The sequence below is a fragment of the Lonchura striata genome, chromosome 4A, assembly GCF_050655825.1.
Source record: "Lonchura striata isolate lonStrDom1 chromosome 4A, ASM5065582v1, whole genome shotgun sequence".
Taxonomy (NCBI): Eukaryota; Metazoa; Chordata; class Aves; order Passeriformes; family Estrildidae; genus Lonchura; species Lonchura striata.
Window position 1 is genome coordinate 1,074,179 of NC_140742.1, and position 18,974 is coordinate 1,093,152.

Below are 18,974 nucleotides of genomic sequence, written 5' to 3' on the forward strand. Positions count from 1 at the left end.
GGGACAAAAGGGACAACGGGCTCCCGGCTCGGGCAGCGGCTCCGCTCCGCTCCGTGCCCGCTCCGCTCCGCTCCGCTCCCGTCCGCGCCGCCGGCCCCGCCCCGGCCCCGCCCCCGGCCGGCGGCGCGCTCCCATTGGCGGCGGCGCGGCGCGCCGGTCCCGCCCCCGAGCGCCCATTGGCTGCGGCTGGGCGCCGCCCGCCCCCGCGCCGCCCGCCCCCGCGCCGCCCGCCGGCGCTCCGGACTGCGGGCAGTGGCGTGCGGCCGCCGCAGCGAGCGCCGGCGGCAGCGGGCTCGGCTCCGCTCGGCTCCGCTCGGCTCGGCTCCGCTACCGCTCCGCTCAGCGCCCCGCTTCTGCTCCCGCACCCGCTCGCCATGCCCGGCCCTTCCGCGGCGCCGCCGGCACGGAGCGCCTGAGCGGACGGCGTTGGCGTGTGCGCGGGGGAGCGCGGCTCCGGTGCCCGCAGCCGGCCGGCCGCCGCCGGGGCAGCCCGGCGGGCGCTGCCCGCATGAGCGCGGCGGGCCCCTGAGGCGCGCGGCCGGCGGCCGTCGGGGCGCGGCGCGGCCATGGGGGCTCTCCCGGCGCTGCTGGCGGCCGCCTTGCTGTGGGCCGGCGCCGGGGCCCTCGTCAACCTCAAGTACTCGGTGGAGGAGGAGCAGCGGGCCGGCACGGTGATCGCCAACGTCGCCAAGGACGCCCGGGACGCCGGTTTCGTGCTGGACCCCCGGCAGCCCGCCGCCTTCCGGGTGGTCTCCAACTCGGCCCCGCACTTGGTGGACATCAGCCCCGGGTCCGGGCTGCTGGTGACCAAGCAGAAGATCGACAGGGACCTGCTATGCCGACAGAGCCCCAAGTGTGTCATCTCGCTTGAGGTGATGTCCAGCTCCATGGAGATCTGCGTGATCAAGCTGGAGATCAAGGACCTGAACGACAATGCACCCAGCTTCCCCACGGACCAGATCGAGCTGGAGATCTCGGAGACGGCCAGCCCCGGCACCCGGGTGCCCCTGGAGAGTGCCTACGACCCGGACTCAGGCAGCTTCGGCGTGCAGAGCTATGAGATCACCCCCAACGACCTCTTTGGGCTGGAGACCAAGACACGGGGTGATGGGTCCCGTTTTGCTGAGCTGGTGGTGGAGAAGAGCCTGGACCGTGAGACCCAGTCCCACTACAGCTACGTGATCACGGCGCTGGATGGCGGCGACCCGCCCAACTTTGGCACAGTGGAGCTGAGCATCCGCGTCATCGACTCCAATGACAACAACCCGCTCTTTGAGGAGCCAGCCTACACCGTCAGCGTGCCTGAAAATGCCCCACCGGGGACGCCGGTCATCCGCCTCAATGCCTCTGACCCAGACGAGGGCACCAACGGCCAGGTCCTCTACTCTTTCCACAGCTACGTCTCTGAGAGGGCCCGGGAGCTCTTCCAAATCGACCCCCAGAGTGGCCTCATCACGGTGAGCGGTGCCATCGACTATGAGGAGGGCCACGTCTACGAGCTGGACGTGCAGGCCAAGGACTTGGGGCCTAACTCCATCCCTGCCCATTGCAAAGTGACCATTAGCGTGCAGGATGCCAACGACAACCCGCCCCTCATCAACCTGCTCTCTGTCAACAGCGAGCTGGTGGAGGTGAGCGAGAACGCCCCGCCGGGGTATGTCATCGCCCTGGTGCGCGTCTCGGACCGCGACTCCGGGGCCAACGGGCGCGTGCAGTGCAAGCTCCTGGGCAACGTGCCTTTCCGACTGCAGGAGTACGAGAGCTTCTCCACCATCCTGGTGGATGGGCGGCTGGACCGGGAGCAGAGGGACCAGTACAACCTCACCATCCAGGCCAGGGATAACGGCATCCCTTCCCTGCAGGCCACCAAATCCTTCACCGTCAAGATCACCGATGAGAACGACAACCATCCCCACTTCTCCAAGCCCTATTACCAAGTCATCGTGCAGGAGAACAACACCCCAGGGGCCTACCTCCTCTCGGTGTCAGCCAGAGATCCTGACCTGGGCCTCAATGGCAGCGTGTCCTACCAGATCGTGCCCTCCCAAGTCAGGGATATGCCTGTTTTCACCTATGTCTCCATCAACCCCAACTCTGGAGATATCTATGCTTTGAGGTCCTTCAATCATGAACAGACCAAGGCCTTTGAGTTCAAGGTCTTGGCAAAAGATGGGGGTAATCCCTCTCTGCAGAGCAATGCCACCGTCAGGGTGATCGTCCTGGACGTCAATGACAACACGCCCGTGATCACGGCCCCGCCGCTGGTCAATGGCACGGCGGAGGTGTACATCCCCAGGAACGCGGGGGTTGGCTACTTGGTGACGGTGGTCAAGGCAGATGACTATGATGAGGGTGAAAATGGCAGACTTTCCTACGAAATGGTGGAAGGAGACAGAGGATTTTTTGAGATCGACCAGGTCAATGGAGAGATAAGGACCACCAGAGCCTTTGGGGAGAATGCCAAAACAGCCTACGAGCTCATCGTGGTGGCTCATGACCATGGGAAAACATCTCTCTCGGCTTCTGCCTTGATTTTGATATACCTGTCTCCAGCCCTGGATGCCCAGGAGTCCATAGGATCTGTTAACCTCTCCTTGATTTTCATTATTGCCCTGGGGTCTATTGCAGCCATTCTTTTTGTCACCATGATCTTTGTGGCAGTCAAGTGCAAAAGGGATAACAAGGAAATCAGGACCTACAACTGCAGGTAAAGATACCTTTGTTTACGTGCACCTGCGGGTCTGCTTTGATTTTTGCCATCGCGGTTACTTTTGCATTTGCTGCCGGATACTTGGGGTGGTGAGGAGGGGTGGATTTGCCTCAGGAACAAACCTGAGGTTCCCTGGAAGAAAATTTCTTGCAAAGCTTTAAGAAATCGTTCCCTGCGAGGAGAGCGGAGTAACGAATCGACTTAATTGTGCGGCTCGGCAATCTGTTGCAGCATCCCCGATCCTCCGTGCTCCTTCGCACCGAGCGGGGAGGGAGGACGGCTTTCCAGGGGCACGGCTGGTTGCCCAGGGCAGCCCCCCGTGCCCAGCGCAGCTCCGCGGGCTGGCGAGCGGGGAGAGCCCGGGGCGAGCGGGGAGAGCCCGGGGCGAGCGGGGAGAGCCCCCCGGCCACCGCAGCATCCCCGCGGCAGCCGGCGCGGTGGCATCGCCGAGCCGAGCCGCGCTGGCCGCTCAAAGGAGCTATTGTGTGCCCGCTGCGGCTCCTCGCCACGGCCCCCGAGCCCGGGGCGAGCGGCGGAGGGCCGGGGCGAGCGGCGGAGAGCCGGGGCGAGCGGCGGAGAGCCGGGGCGAGCGGCGGGGAGCCGGGGCGAGCGGCGGCGGAGAGCCCCGGGCCGGCTCCGGAGCGGGCGGGGATGGGGCCGGGGGTTTTTGCTGCTCTCTCCCGTTTTGCCCTGGCTGGGCGAGTGAGTGCTCCGAAATGCCGGAGGGGAGGGCAGCCTGGAGCCGCTGAAAGGCTGATCGGGGAAATCCAGTCCCCTGAATATGTAACAGCCTGGCGATTATTGTCTCTCTTTTACTATTCTCTGTGTTACACAAGTTAGGAGACAAATGCTAACCACACATGAATATCAATCAGATGCCATAAAAGAGCAGCTGCAATGCCTCATAAATGGTTTAATCCTGTTACTAGTGAAATAGCCATGACTTCTCCATTCCTTCGGCACCGAGTCGTTTCAGAGAGGAGGGATGGAAATTAATTTTGCTCTACCTTGGAAACGCACGCTCGCCCCCGGCAATTCGGCGGCGCGGGGGGATGTGCGGTCTTTAAAGTTTTATTTACGCAGAAATAATGCCGGAGAGTCGGGGCATTGTACCCCGTTTTCACAGCGTAAAGTGCGTATATAAGCCTTTTTGCTCGATGGGGGAAAAATCATCTGCAAATAAAGGTCGGTCTGTGCTGTATTATGGGATGTCTAGCTCCAAGTGAAAGCTCACAGAGCAGATTTCTTGCCAGCTCGGCCCATTAAAAGGGGATAGGACCTGAATGGATAAAAATCATGTTGTGGTGGTGCCCCTAACAGCTACCCACATACGTATAAACCCTGGGTTTACTGTGACGGCTTAGGGATTAATGAAGTGCGGTTTAATTAAATAATTGGTCAATAGAGAAAGGACAGAAAAATGAATGCCCGCGGGGAAATAATTGGGCTCTCGCATTGCCAAACTTAAACATTTAGGTAAACAAAACAATTAAAGCTTCATCAAGCATTGTTAGACGAGTCAGCAGCATATAGATTGTTGGCACAACAGAAACCCCTGCCTTCCTGTGATTTATTTGTGCGCTCAGGGGGTGCTGGGGCTTTATCAGTGTGTGTCTGAGCAGGAGGCAGCTGCAGAGCTGGGGGAGCACCAGGCAGGCTCAGATCGTGGGGCACCTCTCCCCACGCCTCCAGGCTTTGCAGTGCCTTGTGTCAGAGATTCTTCACAAGAGCTGCTGGAGACTCTTCAAGTGACGTGTTAATTTATGAGGCACATATGAGAGCTGTTCGACTTAGTGGCATTTTCATGCTCAGGCAATTAGCTTCCTGGAACAAGAATATTTGTCCAAGATTTGCCTTTCCAGATAAACGGAATTATCTATTCATCCCGTTGTTTCTGTTGCAGCTATTGGATTTTTTTTTTTTTTCAATGCTGTTATCGTAACAAGAAGAGGAGCAAAATCCTGACTTTCAAATGTGCATTTCTGACTGTGCATAGCATTTGATGTGCTTCCCTAGGAAATACCAAGTTGCCCAGTGCTGTGCATGTACAAATTCATGGCAGGGACTGTTGTGATGCTCACTGTGGGAAGATGAGCCACAGTCACTGTGAGCTGAGCAGACCCAGCTAATGCAAGGTGCAGATAATTTGTCATTATTTGCTTGGGTGGTGTTTTGCAGTAACTTTTTTCCTCTGGTGTTTTGCAGAAGGCAAACAAGGCACTTCGTCAGTTGATTCTTTTGGCAGGTGGGAAGGAAAGGCAGAGAAAAACAAGCTTGCAGTAAAATAAAAAGGTCAAAAAGGATCATTTTTCTTTACAAAACACACGGTTGTTGTTCTCTGTTTGAGAAGGTGAAAGCATTTCCCAGCAGAAGGGGATATGCATGTCAGTGTGAGGCAGGAATGGAATTTAGTTGGAGAAAAGATCAGGTATGATCAGGAGACAGTCAAAACACCAGCAATTTAGATAAAGCATTAATAAACAAACAGCCTTTGGAGTGTGAGAGAATTGAGCTTGCCAGCTAGGACTGCTTCTGGGTCTGCTTTATTTACTGCTATGGAAAACAAACTGGGGGAAAAAATCTGCTATTCGTTTTGAGTTTTCATTATGGGGACCAAATTAAATCGCTTTTAAAATCCTTATTATGCATGGAAATGAATGCAGGTACCCTTTTCAGTTCATGGATTTTAACATCTCCATTTTTCTCTTCTGCAGGCTGGACTTTACTTCTAGTAACTAAATATCAGCAATTACATACACTAGATCAAACCAGAAGCATTCTTCCTTCCCATTTTTTTTACATGTTTGACCTGAAAACGTTATACGTATGAAAATAAGCTAAAGACGTGTGTGCCACCAGACCCAAACATGACGTAACGTGCATGACTCAGAAGCCCACATGGAGACGGGGGCCAGGCCCTCTGGGTTCTGCACGGGAACGTAGCGGGGCAGGGTTGGGGATGCTCTCAGCTTCTCATTTTCCCTCTGTCCCCCAGAATCGCCGAGTACTCCTACGGGCATCAGAAGAAATCGAGCAAGAAGAAGAAGATCAGCAAGAACGACATCCGCCTGGTACCGCGGGACGTGGAGGAGACGGATAAAATGAACGTTGTGAGCTGCTCCTCTCTCACCTCCTCCCTCAACTACTTCGACTACCACCAGCAGACGCTGCCGCTGGGCTGCCGCCGCTCCGAGAGCACCTTCCTCAACGTGGAGAGCCAGAACAGCAGGAACGCGGGCTCCAACCACATCTACCACCACACCTTCACGGGGCAGAGCCCCCAGCAGCCCGACCTCATCATCAACGGCATGCCGCTGCCGGAGGTGAGCGCCGGGCAGCGCCGTGCCCGGCTGGCAGCTGCGGGTTCTGCCGAGCTGCTGCGGCGGCTCTGCGGTGCCAGCGCCGCCAGGACGGGGAGCTGGGCACAGGGGGACTGCTGGTTCATGTGCTGGGCACAGGGGGACTGCTGGTTCTTGTGCTGGGCACAGGGGGACTGATGGTTCTTGTGCTGGGCACAGGGGGACTGCTGGTTCATGTGCTGGGCACAGGGGGACTGCTGGTTCATGTGCTGGGCACAGTGGGACTGATGGTTCTTGTGCTGGGCACAGGGGGACTGCTGGTTCATGTGCTGGGCACAGGGCATTGATGCTTCTGTGTGCTGGGCACAGGGGGACTGCTGGTTCATGTGCTGGGCACAGGGGGACTGATGGTTCTTGTGCTGGGCACAGGGGGACTGCTGGTTCATGTGCTGGGCACAGGGCACTGCTGGTTTCTGTGTGCTGGGCACAGGGCACTGCTGGTTCATGTGCTGGGCACAGGGGAGTGCTGGTTCTTGTGCTGGGCACAGGGCATTGATGCCTCTGTGTGCTGGGCAGGGAGGGTTTTGGTGGCTTGTGTGTGCTGGGCAGAGCACACTGATGGTTTCTGTGTGCTGGGCAGAGCACACTCTGTGATTTCTGTGTGCTGGGCAGAGCACACTGATGGTTTCTGTGTGCTGGGCAGAGCACACTCTGTGATTTCTGTGTGCTGGGCAGAGCACACTGATGGTTTCTGTGTGCTGGGCACCGCAGGGGGAGGCAGTGATGCAGGATGGGCAGGGGGCAGCAGCCAGCACTCACCTGTGGGTCCGGAGCAGCCCTGATGTGTGGCAATGGGTGGATGTTTGGTCCCCAGACACTGCAGAGAGGCTCAGAAGTGCCCAGGTGGGGATGGCCAGGCCAGGCTGTCTGCACGTGGCTGGGAGGCTGGAGGTGGCTGCTTGGCAGGAGGATTCTGAGTGTGGCGATGCTCAGGGGAGGAGACACTTGCCTTCACAGAAGTTTTTCTAAAAGGCTGTTGGAAGCCGTGCTGGTGGCTGCTCCTCTGCAGGCAGCTGGCTGTGCAGACCGTGCAGGATGCCCCATTGTCACCACCTGCACCCCTGGCACTGTGCAGGGCCCTGGCTGGCATGGGAGGGATGTGTGGTACCTGCCGAAGGCAGGGAAAGGGGCCGCTCTGATCCACGCCATCCTCATCAGTTTCTTCTAATTCTTCGGCTTTCCTGTACATCACAGGCATCATTTAACTTTGCTTGTTTGTCTCTCTTTGAATTATTGTTTGGTTTTAAGCAAAACAATCAAAGGTTTGTCATGTTTCCTGCTTTGAACAGAATAACAAAGCTGAAAAAGCAGCTGAAATATTTATGGCTCACTCTGTTTTGTGTTCAGTGTGCTGGTGTAAATGCAAAATGCTGCTGCTGAAGGCAGTGGAGCTGCTTCAGATTCATCCTGGAGCTGCAGAGAGCTGAGCCTGGCTCTCTGCAGGGCTGCTGGAGAGGGCTGGTGCCGGGGGCCTGGTCCTGCTGTGGTTGTATTGGCAGAACACTCACTGAGCCCTGGTGTTTGACTTCCACCGAGGCAGAACCAGCTCCGAGAGCTCGTGCACCGGTGTTGGCCCACCCCAGGGACACTGCTGTCGGCATGCTGTGGCATTCTTGTCTTCCTGGAGCAGTGTCTTCTGGAGAGGATTCTGGAGGGCATCTCTGGCTGCTGCCTTGCTGTGGGCACTGGAGCAGTGGAGCAGCCTGTCAGCCTGTGATTCACTGCCACCAGTGACAAAATCCACCACACGCTGCCATTATCCAGAAGTGCATGCTGGCAGTGGGAGGTCTCAGGTGCCAGGGAGGATGGAAGGAGCATCAGGAGCGTCATAACTCAGCTGATAAAGTTACCAGGCAGCTGCATACAGAAGGCAGTGCTGCCTGTGCTTCTCTGTGATACAGCTCCTGGGCTGGGATCTCATGGAGTGTGCCCCATTTCCCATCACTTGTGCAGGTGAGATGCACTGTGAAGAGCTGCTAGCTTGCCTGGAGAAAGAAGTTTGTGTGTTGCAGTGAGTGGGCAGAGTGTCAGTGGAGCAGAGCCCCAGGAGCTGGCCGAGGGCAGCAGGCAGCTCGCCACTCCTGCCACGGCACGGCGGCTCTCGTGAGAGACAAACCCCTCCTGGCAGGGTCTGTGCCCTCTCTGGAGGTGCTTCTGGGCAAAAGGGCAGGATCAGGCTGTGGGGTGGAGAAATCCCAACGGGAAGCTGTTTGGAAGTTTGCTTTAGGGCGGGAGTGTCGATGCTTTTTGGCAGAATCCCAGCGTTATGCTTCCAGCTGTTGCAGGCGAAGCTATCTTGCTGGTGGTGTGGGTTCTGTTGGCTTCTAAAAATCCCGGTGACGCTGGCAGTGAGGTGGTTCACTGGTGCTGGAGCAGCAGCCCTGTCCTGGCACGGGGGTGGCACAGCAGCTGTGCCCCTGGAGGACGTGGCAGCCCGAGCCGTGCGTGTCCGTGCCGCTGTGGCTGTGCAGGGTGCTGGTGGCACACCCCGGTGCTGAGCACTCAATAAACAGTCCCTGCCCAGAGCTTACAGAGGCAGAGCTCTCCCTGCAGTGCTCCCACTTTGTCTGGGCTGGTTTGGGTCGCTTCCAGTGATGAAGCCGCCGTGTGTCCCCGGGGAGGCTTTATGAGGTGTCAGCATCGGGGAGATATCATTGCTGCTCCACCTAGGAGTGACTTTTCCTGATGGGAAGGCAAAGCATGGCTTGATAACAGATAAAATACGAGGTAAATGTGTCTCTGGCAGTGTCACTTGGCATATGGTGGTTGTGGCTGAGGGTAAGCTATTGCATCTGCAGACACGTGCTGCCCCAGCAGCGGTGGGTTTGTGATGTAGCTGCTCTTTAACGTGAGCCTCATTTATTTTAACAGTCAGGAGCCATGAAATAAAAGTCCCCAAGGATGGCTTGTTTGTGGAGCTTCAGGAAATGTTTCTTCTAGTGCAGTGGCAGGTCTCGGGGCTGAGAATAATTGGGTTTGTTGGTGCTTCTCATCTTTCCCTGGTGATCCGGAAAGGATTAAAGACTGGTGTCTGAGGGGCTGCAACCCCGCTCCAAGGATGCAAAATAAGTTTGAGACCAGCCTTATACAACTTTTCCCTTTGGGTGGGGCTGGGCTTGGCTGTTGGCTCTGTTTGTTCCAGGGTAGGGCTGCCAGGAGAGCGTGGGGAGGCAGAGGGGGATATCCTGGGGTGCTCTGCCCTGCTGGGAATCAGGGTCCCACGCAGGGATGCCTGCCCACAGCCTCTCAGCATCCCTGTGGCTGCAGCACGATGGCAAGAAGTGTTTGTGAGCAGCTCTGGTGATCGTGGCTGACACCAGGAGCCTTGGCCCCCGTTAGTGTTTGGACTTGTTTTTGCAGCAGGGAGAGTGGGACACGTTGGAGATGCAAGGGCAGTGCTGCTCTGAGGCTTTGCTGCTGCTGAGAGCTCTTTTTTATCTTCCTTGAGCTGGAGGAGAAGTCAGCTTTGAAACCAAAAGGCCTTGTTGTCAGGTTTTGCATGTATATTGCCGGGAGTTGTACCAGGAGATTAAAAATCAAAATTAATAGGAGCCATTAGGCGGCTTCCTTGATAAAAATGCGTGTGGCATTGGGGTGGTGTGGAAATTGGTCTGAATGCTGAGCCTTTTAGGATCCAGGGGACATGACTTGCATGTGGAGCAGCCACCCTTGGGTAGCACTTACATGCCTGCATTTTGACCTGTTGGTTTAAAGAGTAAACAGCACGTGTGTGATGGCTGTGTCTGTGTTCCAGAGGCAGTTCTACAGCCCAGATTTGCACTGCTTGGGGGGATGGTGTTCCTTTGCTGCTCCAGGATGGGGAACACGGGGGACAGCAGCTCGCTCTGTCCCCAGGGCTCCCCGGGGCCACCACGGTGGCAGGACCTGGCATGGCAGAGGCCAAGAGGAGTGACCTGGGAGCAGAAAGCCCCTTTGGGAGGCTGCTGATCCAGGGTGGAGCTGGCAGGGAGGTTCTTTCTCGGGGGTCTGCAGGTCGAGATGACCCCAAGATTGTAAAAAGTCTTTTTCTCCCAGCCCCACAGCCAAAGAAGGAGTGGGAATGGGCAGGCTTCTCAAGGTCGTTTATTTTCTCTTACCTATAAGATGCTTCCTCAAGGAGCTGGGTCTGTCCAGCAGGTCAGCCTGCAGCAGAGTCCCACCTCGTTGGGCTGGTGTTACCATTTGATACCAAAAACTACATGTACTATATTTACAATAACTTGCCAATATCTGTCATCTATGCTGGACAGTGTGTCTGTGCCTTAAACCAACAGAAAAGTGTCACCAGCACAGCAAGGCATGGAGGGCAAGAAGGAGGAGAAGAAGGCCAGGACATGCCAAAATCCTTTCATTTTGTACCCCTTGAACCCGATTCTAAAAACCCCAAAATTCTACTTTTTCACCCTGTGTTAACTCAACTACCACACTGCTCAAACCCTTCTGGTTTGTAATTCCTCATACAGAGTTGGCAGCTTTTTCCACAGGCTAAAATGGAAGCCACAGGTGTTTGTGACTTTGTGCCAAGGGTTTTTGACTTTGTGCCCCCTCAGGGTGTGGAGGCAGCCAGGGCAGGCAGAGGGATGTGCTGGGTTCCCAAGTTCCTGGCTGGTGCTCTGGGGTCTGGGATGGCTCCGTGGAGGCAGAGCTGGAAGTGGGAGCAGTGTGGCTATAGGACACGTGAAAGCACAACATGAGCCACTGCTATTTGCAAGGTAAAGAAGAACTGACTCCAACTTTTATACTTTTCCAAAGGTGACAGTGGATTGGAGAGTGAATGGGCCACCTCTCCAAAGACATTGGACAAACCACCAGTACATCAAGTTTCTCCACCCCCATAAAGGAATGCAAAACAATTTGTTGTTTATAGAAATTGTGTGGGAAAGTTTTCTAACAGAATGTAAACTCAGAAGGTTTTAGAAAATCTTAAGAATTAGAGCAGAGTGTGGATCAGGCGTGGCCCTGCTCTGGTTGGACCACTGGAGGAGGAGAAGGTCAAGGAGGAGCAGCCTCTGGTCCAACAGGAGCCACACACCCAACAGCTCCCCGAGCCGTGGCCATCCACAGCCTCCTGAGCTGATGGCCACCATCAGTAAGATGGGGAATTACTGGTTTTAGTGATAATCCTGGTCTAATCCCCCAACCTTGATACACTCCCACATAATCCTCACTCACACTGATTTAGCTGGGGCTCCTCGTGGCTGTGGGGATTATTTGAGGGAGCAGCAGTTGCAGGATAAGGCCCCATTGGTTTCAGATCTGCTTTGTACTACCTGGAAAGCGTTCTCCTCGCTGTGGGAAATGGTTTTCTAAGCACAATAGAGCAATTTTCATTTCAGGCAGCACCGGCAGCTTTTGCTCTGGCTATCTGGCGGTGTTAACTAAAGCACATTTCTACAACACACAAAGATTTTTGTTTTGTAAGAAATGAAATCAGCGTGGCTGTTTCTCTTTCTCTGTCATTTCTCTACTTGTCAATTCTTTCTTCCCCTCCAGCTTATCCTCCTCTTCTCTGCTAGCCTTAAAAAGCCCCCAAAGTGTCTGTTATAATCACATTTTGTGTGTTACAACCAGAATGAATGTACTCACTTTAATATGCTGGGTTTGAGGAAATCAGTTTCTGTCTGGTATAACAGACAATTTGTTATAAACCATGCCATTTAGAAGTGAAGGGCCTCGCTTTAGTGCGGCGCTGGGGAAACGTCATGATATATAATTGGAAGGGATTTGGCTTGCTTCTGAGTAATGCTGTGTATAGAGCAGGGAAAAAGGGGGAAAAGGAGATGATTTCCAACCCGGGGAAAGTTCTCAGTGTTGAGACAGGCCGGGCTGATGGAATGAGGCTTATTTTCAGGAGCGGTAAGAGTTGCAGCGTGATCAGAGGTGATGTTCCACTCGTGGGAAGGCTGCCTTCGCAGGCAGCACTGCCAGTCTGGTTTTCTCCTTGGGAGGTCACTGTAACTCAGCACTTTTTCGTGCCTGCGCCGCGATGCGCCGTGCACGTCCCTCGTGCCCTGCCGAGCCTGGGCAGCCCTGCCCGGGAGCCAGCCCAGCCTCTGCCCTGCAGGAGCCCCAGGCAGCAGTGATGCTCCCAGCTCTGGGCTGATCCCCTCCCTGGGGACGGCTCCTGGGCCCCAGCACTGCTCTGCATTGCCAGGGACAGGGCTGGTGGCATGGGAGCCCCAAACCTCCCCAAACCAGGCTGCTGTCCCTGCTGCCTCCAAACCCCACATCTCTCCCAGAACTGCTCCCAGAGTGTTTTGTGTATTGCTGCAGGTTCCCTGACCTCTCTGAGTGTCAGAGGCTGGCATTATGGAAATCAGCAGCTCTTTATTCCATTCTGAGGTCAGCCTAACCAAATTATACATCTCTTAATGTAATCGCTCCAAGCTGTTGTACGGAGAAATTCTCTTGAATACCTTGCAACAGGGATAAATACAGCAGCTCCCATTTGTGTTTCACTGTGCCACGCTCCCTGGGCTTTAGGCGAGCCCTTGGTTCAACACTCCTTGGCTTTTCCTAAGATCATCAAATCACTTTGGTTGGAAAAGGCAGCTAAGATTGAGTTCAACTAAGAGCTGAGCATTGCCAAATTCCCCAGTAAAGAACATGTTTTGTATTGCTGATTTCACCCCATCCTGCCAGCTCTTGGGGCTTTCCAAGGGTTTTCTAGCCTGTGGTAGGGTCCTGGTTGGGAGGGAGCAAAGGGGTTTGCTCCAAGGGTCCATGGAGGATTAGGGCTGGTGTGGCAGTAGCTGCTTGTATTTAACAGCCAGACCTGATATGATCATACTGTTACATATTACATACTGTACATTGTATCTTGTGTTTGTGATATCCTGCATAGGATCACAGGATCATTCAGCTTGGAGATTTAAGATCATCAGGTTGAAACAGTAACCTAACACTGCCATGTTCACACTTCTATCCTTATGCATACAAAAAGTGTGTATAGAATTATTACATATTGCACCTAATTATGTGAGTATATAATATGTCATATAATCAGATACATCTCATTTGTTTTTATGCTACTGCTTTGGGTTTTATGGTTCACTTTTACTGGAAGTGGAGAGGCTTCTCTTGTTTTCATAGAATCATAGAATGGTTTGGGTTGGTAGGTTCCTTAAATATTTCCTCTTGGGAAATTTGAATTTCTGATGCATATTTCTAATGTATAACTTGTGAAGTCTATAAAAAAAGCTTTTGCAATTATATTTACATGGCAGATAAGAATCTTCTCTTAAATTGGGAAAGATCTCTAGTAAGATTTTTTAAAATTTCATCAAAAGGATCGTCTTGCATGATACTTTATGGGCTTTCTTACAGCAGCATCCCAGTGAATCTGTGTTGAATCGAGTGATTTGAACTCTGTGGTCTCTCCCTCTCATTTCCTTTACATACAGCAGAGGCATCACTAAGGCCAAGTGCAGTAGCCTTTGAATAACCTTGTGTGCATCTGCTCGGCTGGGTGGAAGAGCTGTATTTTCCAGCTGCCATTTCCTCAAGTCCCTCCTGAGGGCTTTGAGCCAGAGAAGCTCCTCAGCCAGGTGCCCTTCCAGGTCCTTGGGCTGCTGCCCTCACTGACTGTGCCCTGCCGAGATCTTTCCTAAATTCCCAGCAGCCAGCAAGGGCAGAGCCATTGTGCCCTGCCTGCTTCCATCCCCAGGCTTTGCTGCAGGCTGCCCAGGGATGAGCCGGGCATCCCTCCTGGGAACCATGTCCCCTTCCTCTCTCCTGGCAGCCCTCTCCCCTCCATCTCTCCTGGGAACCCTCTGCTCTCTATCCCTCCTGGGAACCATGTCCCCTTCCTCTCTCCTGGCAGCCCTCTCCCCTCCATCTCTCCTGGGAACCCTCTGCCCTCTATCTCTCCTGGGAACCCTCTCCCCTCCTCTCTCCTGGCAGCCCTCTCTCCTCCCTCTCTCCTGGCACCTTTCTCCTGACCTTTTTCCTGCTCTGGCAGCAGCTCCTGCTCTTGTGTGAGGGCTCAGATGGGTGGGACCCCCAGCCCTGCCCACTCCCCCTCTCCTGCCAGGCTGCTTGAGGGGCTGGCATGGCCTTGCTTCAAATAAATTGTTAGATATTGTTCCCAGTAGAGGCTGTAGTTGAGTTCCAGTCATTTTCTGTTAATTAAAATACAGGATGGTCTTATTTGTAGTATAAATAGTTGTAATCTGTGTACTTATAAGTGTAATTATAATTCAAATTAGAGCGTGCTCTGAATTGGTGATGGGTGGGGTGCTCTGCAGGCAGCGCTGTCCTGGCAGGGCTGTGCTGGGACCTGTCCCCTGGGCACCCCTCAGTTCAGTCCCCTCTGTCCCCAGGAGAGCATCACCCAGGGCTCAGCAGAGGGACACTGGGGCTGCTGGCAGCTCCCAGTTTCACTGTTCCTGCTGGGGCAGAGCCCATCTGTGGCACCTGTTGGAGGGTTTGCTGGGGAAGAAGCACATCTCTGCTTCGGCGTCTCCCTCTAGCTCCTTGTCTAAATTGGGAGTGAAGTAATGGCTTATGTCAGCTGGATAAGTGATTTGTGCTGAGCCTTGCAGTGTCTCCGTGTTCAACATGGAATTACAGTGAATTCTCCTAGCCTGGGGAAGGCTGGGGCGCAGCTGATGCTGCAGCAGGCAGGTGTGTGGCAGGTATTGCACTTCTGCACCCCTGATGGGAGCTGAGCAGCCACAGGTAACACAGCACTGTCCACCCACATCCAGGACAGGCAGGTCAGTGATGAACCCGAGCTCAGAGTGGGGTGGTGGAGAGCCACCTGTAGATGAGGTCCTCATCTCAGCGCCCTGCTGAGGCCTGGGTGGGAGCCCTTGGTGTTTCTCACGGGGATCTGCAGCTTGTTGGATTATTCCACCGTTTGTAATGGCAGGTGTATGCCACGGGGCAGCTTTTCAAATTCCTGTGTTGGTGGATTGCATTAACCCATCCTAAGTCAGGTATGTAAAATTCCATTAAGCGAAACCCCTCTGGCATTTTCTCACCCGTGCTGGAGCTCTGCAGGCTATGCTAATGCAGTGTGTTTGCTCATCTATTAGAGGGATGATGGCTTTAAAATAATAACATTTATCTTTGGCAGCAGACCTACAATAGTGCACACTGAGTACAATTTTGTGAAAGGCTCTGCAGATGTTGCCTCATTCAATCTGGGTCAAAAAGAGTGCTTAGAATCATAAAGGTTAGAAAGAGATCAAATAATTCGGTGGTTTTATTGCTGAATAATGTACTTGGAAAATACCATTCACCGTTATTAGACTAAGTGAGTACAGAAAACACAAGACTCAATAGTCATTTCTCAGTATTGGCTGATTTTACTGTTTTTATAATGTAGCTAAATTCCCTGTTATTGATTGCAGCATCGATTATCGATCTGGAAATGTAAATGTAAGTGATGGGAGCACGTGGAAGTTTGGCAGTTAGGGGATTAGGCTTCCTCTTCCCTGCCGTGCCTGGTGCTGGGCAGACTGGTGCTGGTTTTGGGGAGCTGTCAGGCTTTTGAGAGCTGTTTTCACCAGTGAAGATGAAAAACCAGGAAAACACCCATTATGTGTGTTCTTTTCCGTGCCTGAGAGCTTTTGTAAACTTGCTGAGACAAACCCAGATGGGCTGGGACGCCAGCACCAGGATGGGGCTGGATCCAGCCCGCGCCTCTGTCACCTGCTCCCTGCTGGACTTTTCATATTCAGATTCACAGCTGGATGCTCTGGCAGGGACCCAGCTCCAGCGACTCAGTGAGCAAATCCTCGGGGCTGTGCCTCAGATACAGCACCCGAACCTGTCTGCCCCTGAAACGCTTCTCAGGCGTTTGTGAGCGCTTCCTCTGCCTCCTTCCTTCCTTCCTCTGTGTCCTTCCTTCCTCTGCCTCCTTCCTTTCCTTCCTTTCCTTCCTTTCCTTCCTTTCCTTCCTTTCCTTCCTTTCCTTCCTTTCCTTCCTTTCCTTCCTTTCCTTCCTTTCCTTCCTTTCCTTCCTTTCTTTCTTTTCCTTTCCTTCTTTCCTTCCTTTCCTTCCTTTCCTTCCTTCCTTCCCTTCCTTCCCTTCTTTTCCTTCCTTTCCTTCCTCTCCTTCCTCTCCTTCCTTCCTTTCCTTCCAGCCGCCGTGGCTGTGCCTAGGGGCAGTGCCACTCTTGGGCTGAGACTCTCCCTGGGCATCAGTTAATTTTGGGGATTGGGTCAGTGAGAGAGCAGAGCCTGTCCCATCTGGGCTCTGTGTCCTGTGCTGCCCCTGGACCAGAGCTGGCATTGCTGTGGGAGCCACAGGCTCCTGCCGGGCTGGGGCTTGCTCAGCCACACAGTGGGCTCCTTTGTTTGGGGGGAAAAAGAGATGAATTTTGGAACACGTTCATCTCATGTTCCCTGCACCTAGTTGTTGTCAGCATTAATATGCCATTAACACTTGCTCATTAGGAGGAGAATGATTGTACCCTGCAGAGTATGGGGGAAACCTTCATTAGGCACTAACATATTGAACTGAGCTGCAAACTTCACTTGGGAAAACTGGGGAGTGTTCTGCTCAGGCATCAGGTTTCCCTAATTTCTCCTTTTGCTCTGATAAAAAAAAAGCACCTCATCTCCTGGCATGTACTTTTGGTTACAAATGGGGAGGACGTGCAGCCTGGGCTCAGGATCCACGGCTGAAACCCTTCTGGGACCTCAAATCCATCTTTCCCCAGATGTAAAACTTCCTCATCAGTGCTTCTTTTGCCATGCAGAGAGGACACAAGCCCATGCCACCCCTCCAAGGGCTCTGTTGGCTCTTCAGCCTTAATGAGATGAATTCTTCCCGGAGCTGGGAGATGCTCGGGGAGCAGATTTGTTGAGAAAGGAGGTGTCATTTCTACATCCTCGCTTTTCACACTGTGACGACGTTTGAAGCGTTCCGCTGGCCTTGCTGCCTCCAGTCTGAAGCCAAAAGCTGCCATGTGTGACAGGGCAATTGCTCGCCCTGGTAACGACTGCAGCCCTCGCTCCTGTGCGCTCGGCAGCTCGGGGCGGGCGCCTGCTGCTCCCTCAAAGTCAATCAATAAATAAGAATAATTGCAAGTTCAGGTGGGGTGAGGGAGGAGGGGCCTCTAGCAGAGAGGTACTTTGGTCTTAAGACCCTGTTTATGTGCAGATGCCTCCGTGATAGGTAACGAGGTACGGACAATAAGGACCATATGTGGTATTTAATCAGAATTTATTCTAAATGTAGTGATTTCATAGATTTCCACAGAGCTGGCAGCTGTCCTCTATTAGAAGTGGATGTCCTGGCTATGTCCCTGCTCCACTGCCCTCTGCCCTGGGGTTTTGCAGGATTTTTCAGTGTGGGTGCAGTGTGGTCCCATCCTCTCTTGCCTCTGTGTAGCCAGGGGGAATCTCACAGATCTGTTTTCACCAATAAACCTCAGCAAAACTCAAATGGCATTTCGCTGGCCTGGGCTTGATGTTGTGAAGGTAAATGAGAGCAGAGCCCAGGCAGGTCCTGGAGGAGGTGGCTCCTTCTGCAGCCAGCAGCAGCCTCAGGAGCAGCAGTGCTGGGTGAGCAGCACTGCAGGACAGTCCCTGATTGCAGGGTGTGCTGCAGCTGCAGCTCCCCGTGCACACACCCAAACTGCAGCTTGGGGGCTTCTTCCTGCAGAGGTGAAGGCACAGAGGGCTGGGACTGTCCACCCCAAGCTCACGTTGCCTTTGGTGATCGAGCCCCTCTTTTGTCATTGATGCTGAACCTCATGGAAGCGTGCCAAAACCAGACAGGTGATCCATGATGCTCTGTCCTTGTCAGGGAGGGAAATGAGCTGGTGAGGTGAGACACCAACGTGTGACAGGTGGGGCTTGGAAGCTTTTTGTGCCTCTGTTCAAGGACCTCTCCTGTGGTGGCCAAGTGGCTGCTGCAGTGGTTGAGGAGGCAGGCTGGTGGCTGTCCTAGCCCAACCCAGCTCACGGGGGTTTTGTGTCTCCCTCTCATCCTGCCACGCTGGCTGCAGGCAGGGCAGCCACAGCTGGATGGAATCCCAGCTCTCCATGCTGGAGATGGGGCTGTGTCCATTTGCTGGCTGCTGCGTGACTCATGTAATCACCATGCGAAATGCATCATTCATAAACTGTTTAGCGTGACCTTTTGTACAGTAGCACTAATTATTATTATCACAGAAGCCCAGTAAACTAGACTAGTAATTATCAGGGATTTATTTGAATGGACAGCTAAGCTATTCTTGGCAAGTTAGTCAAAGCAGTTGTCATGACAGCCACACAAATGTGTCTTATGAATTGGGTTAATTAGGGTAATTAATAACTGTTGTTTTGCCCTTTTTAACAAGGTATTGCTGAGACACTATCAAAAAATAGCAATTGCACCTAGCAGAAATAGTCTTAATTTTAGCAGCAGCCTTCACATCACAAAATAAAAGTAGTAAATATCTGTTGTGTTGTTGTTTCATCAAGAAATGTGTCATCCAACCTCGTCTTTAAGAAAAAGCAGGGGGTCAGAGGCTCTGCTGTAATTTTTCTGCTGTGCTTCCCCTCCTGGGCCATATTACCAAGAAATTGATTATCATCCTTACTGATATTTTCGTTATTCATTGTAATGCTGTTCTGCACCGAGCTGTTGTCTCAGAGAGGTCTCTGCCATGCCCGGCTCCGTGCGAGGGGTGAGGGCAGTCCCAAGGTGCTCCTGTCAGCCACAGCAGGCTCCACAAGGGCTTCAAGGCAATTTTAAAGTTGTGACCATAAATTAGAGCTGTTTTGCTGATGCATCGTCACCACCGTCGTCAGGACAGCAGGTGCCAAAGCGCCACGTCCTCGCTCAGCAGAGCATCTGCTTCCTCTGAAAGGAGGATTTGCCGAATAAATGGATTTGGTTCTCACAGAACCACAGAAGATCCTGAGTGGAAAGAGACCCACAGGCATCATGGAACCCAACTCTTGGC

General features: G+C 53.6%; 1 protein-coding gene across 1 annotated transcript in view; it reads left to right on the forward strand.

Annotated features, from left to right (window-relative positions):
- Nucleotides 1-539: 539 nt before the first annotated feature.
- Nucleotides 540-18,974, forward strand: part of PCDH19 (protocadherin 19) — a 58,401-nt gene continuing 39,966 nt past the window's right edge. Inside the window, exons 1-2 of the mRNA XM_021528487.4 lie at nucleotides 540-2,707; nucleotides 5,706-6,033. Of these exons, the coding sequence (XP_021384162.3) occupies nucleotides 567-2,707; nucleotides 5,706-6,033 (2,469 nt within the window). The 5' untranslated portion in view covers nucleotides 540-566. The remainder of the gene's footprint in view (nucleotides 2,708-5,705; nucleotides 6,034-18,974) is intronic.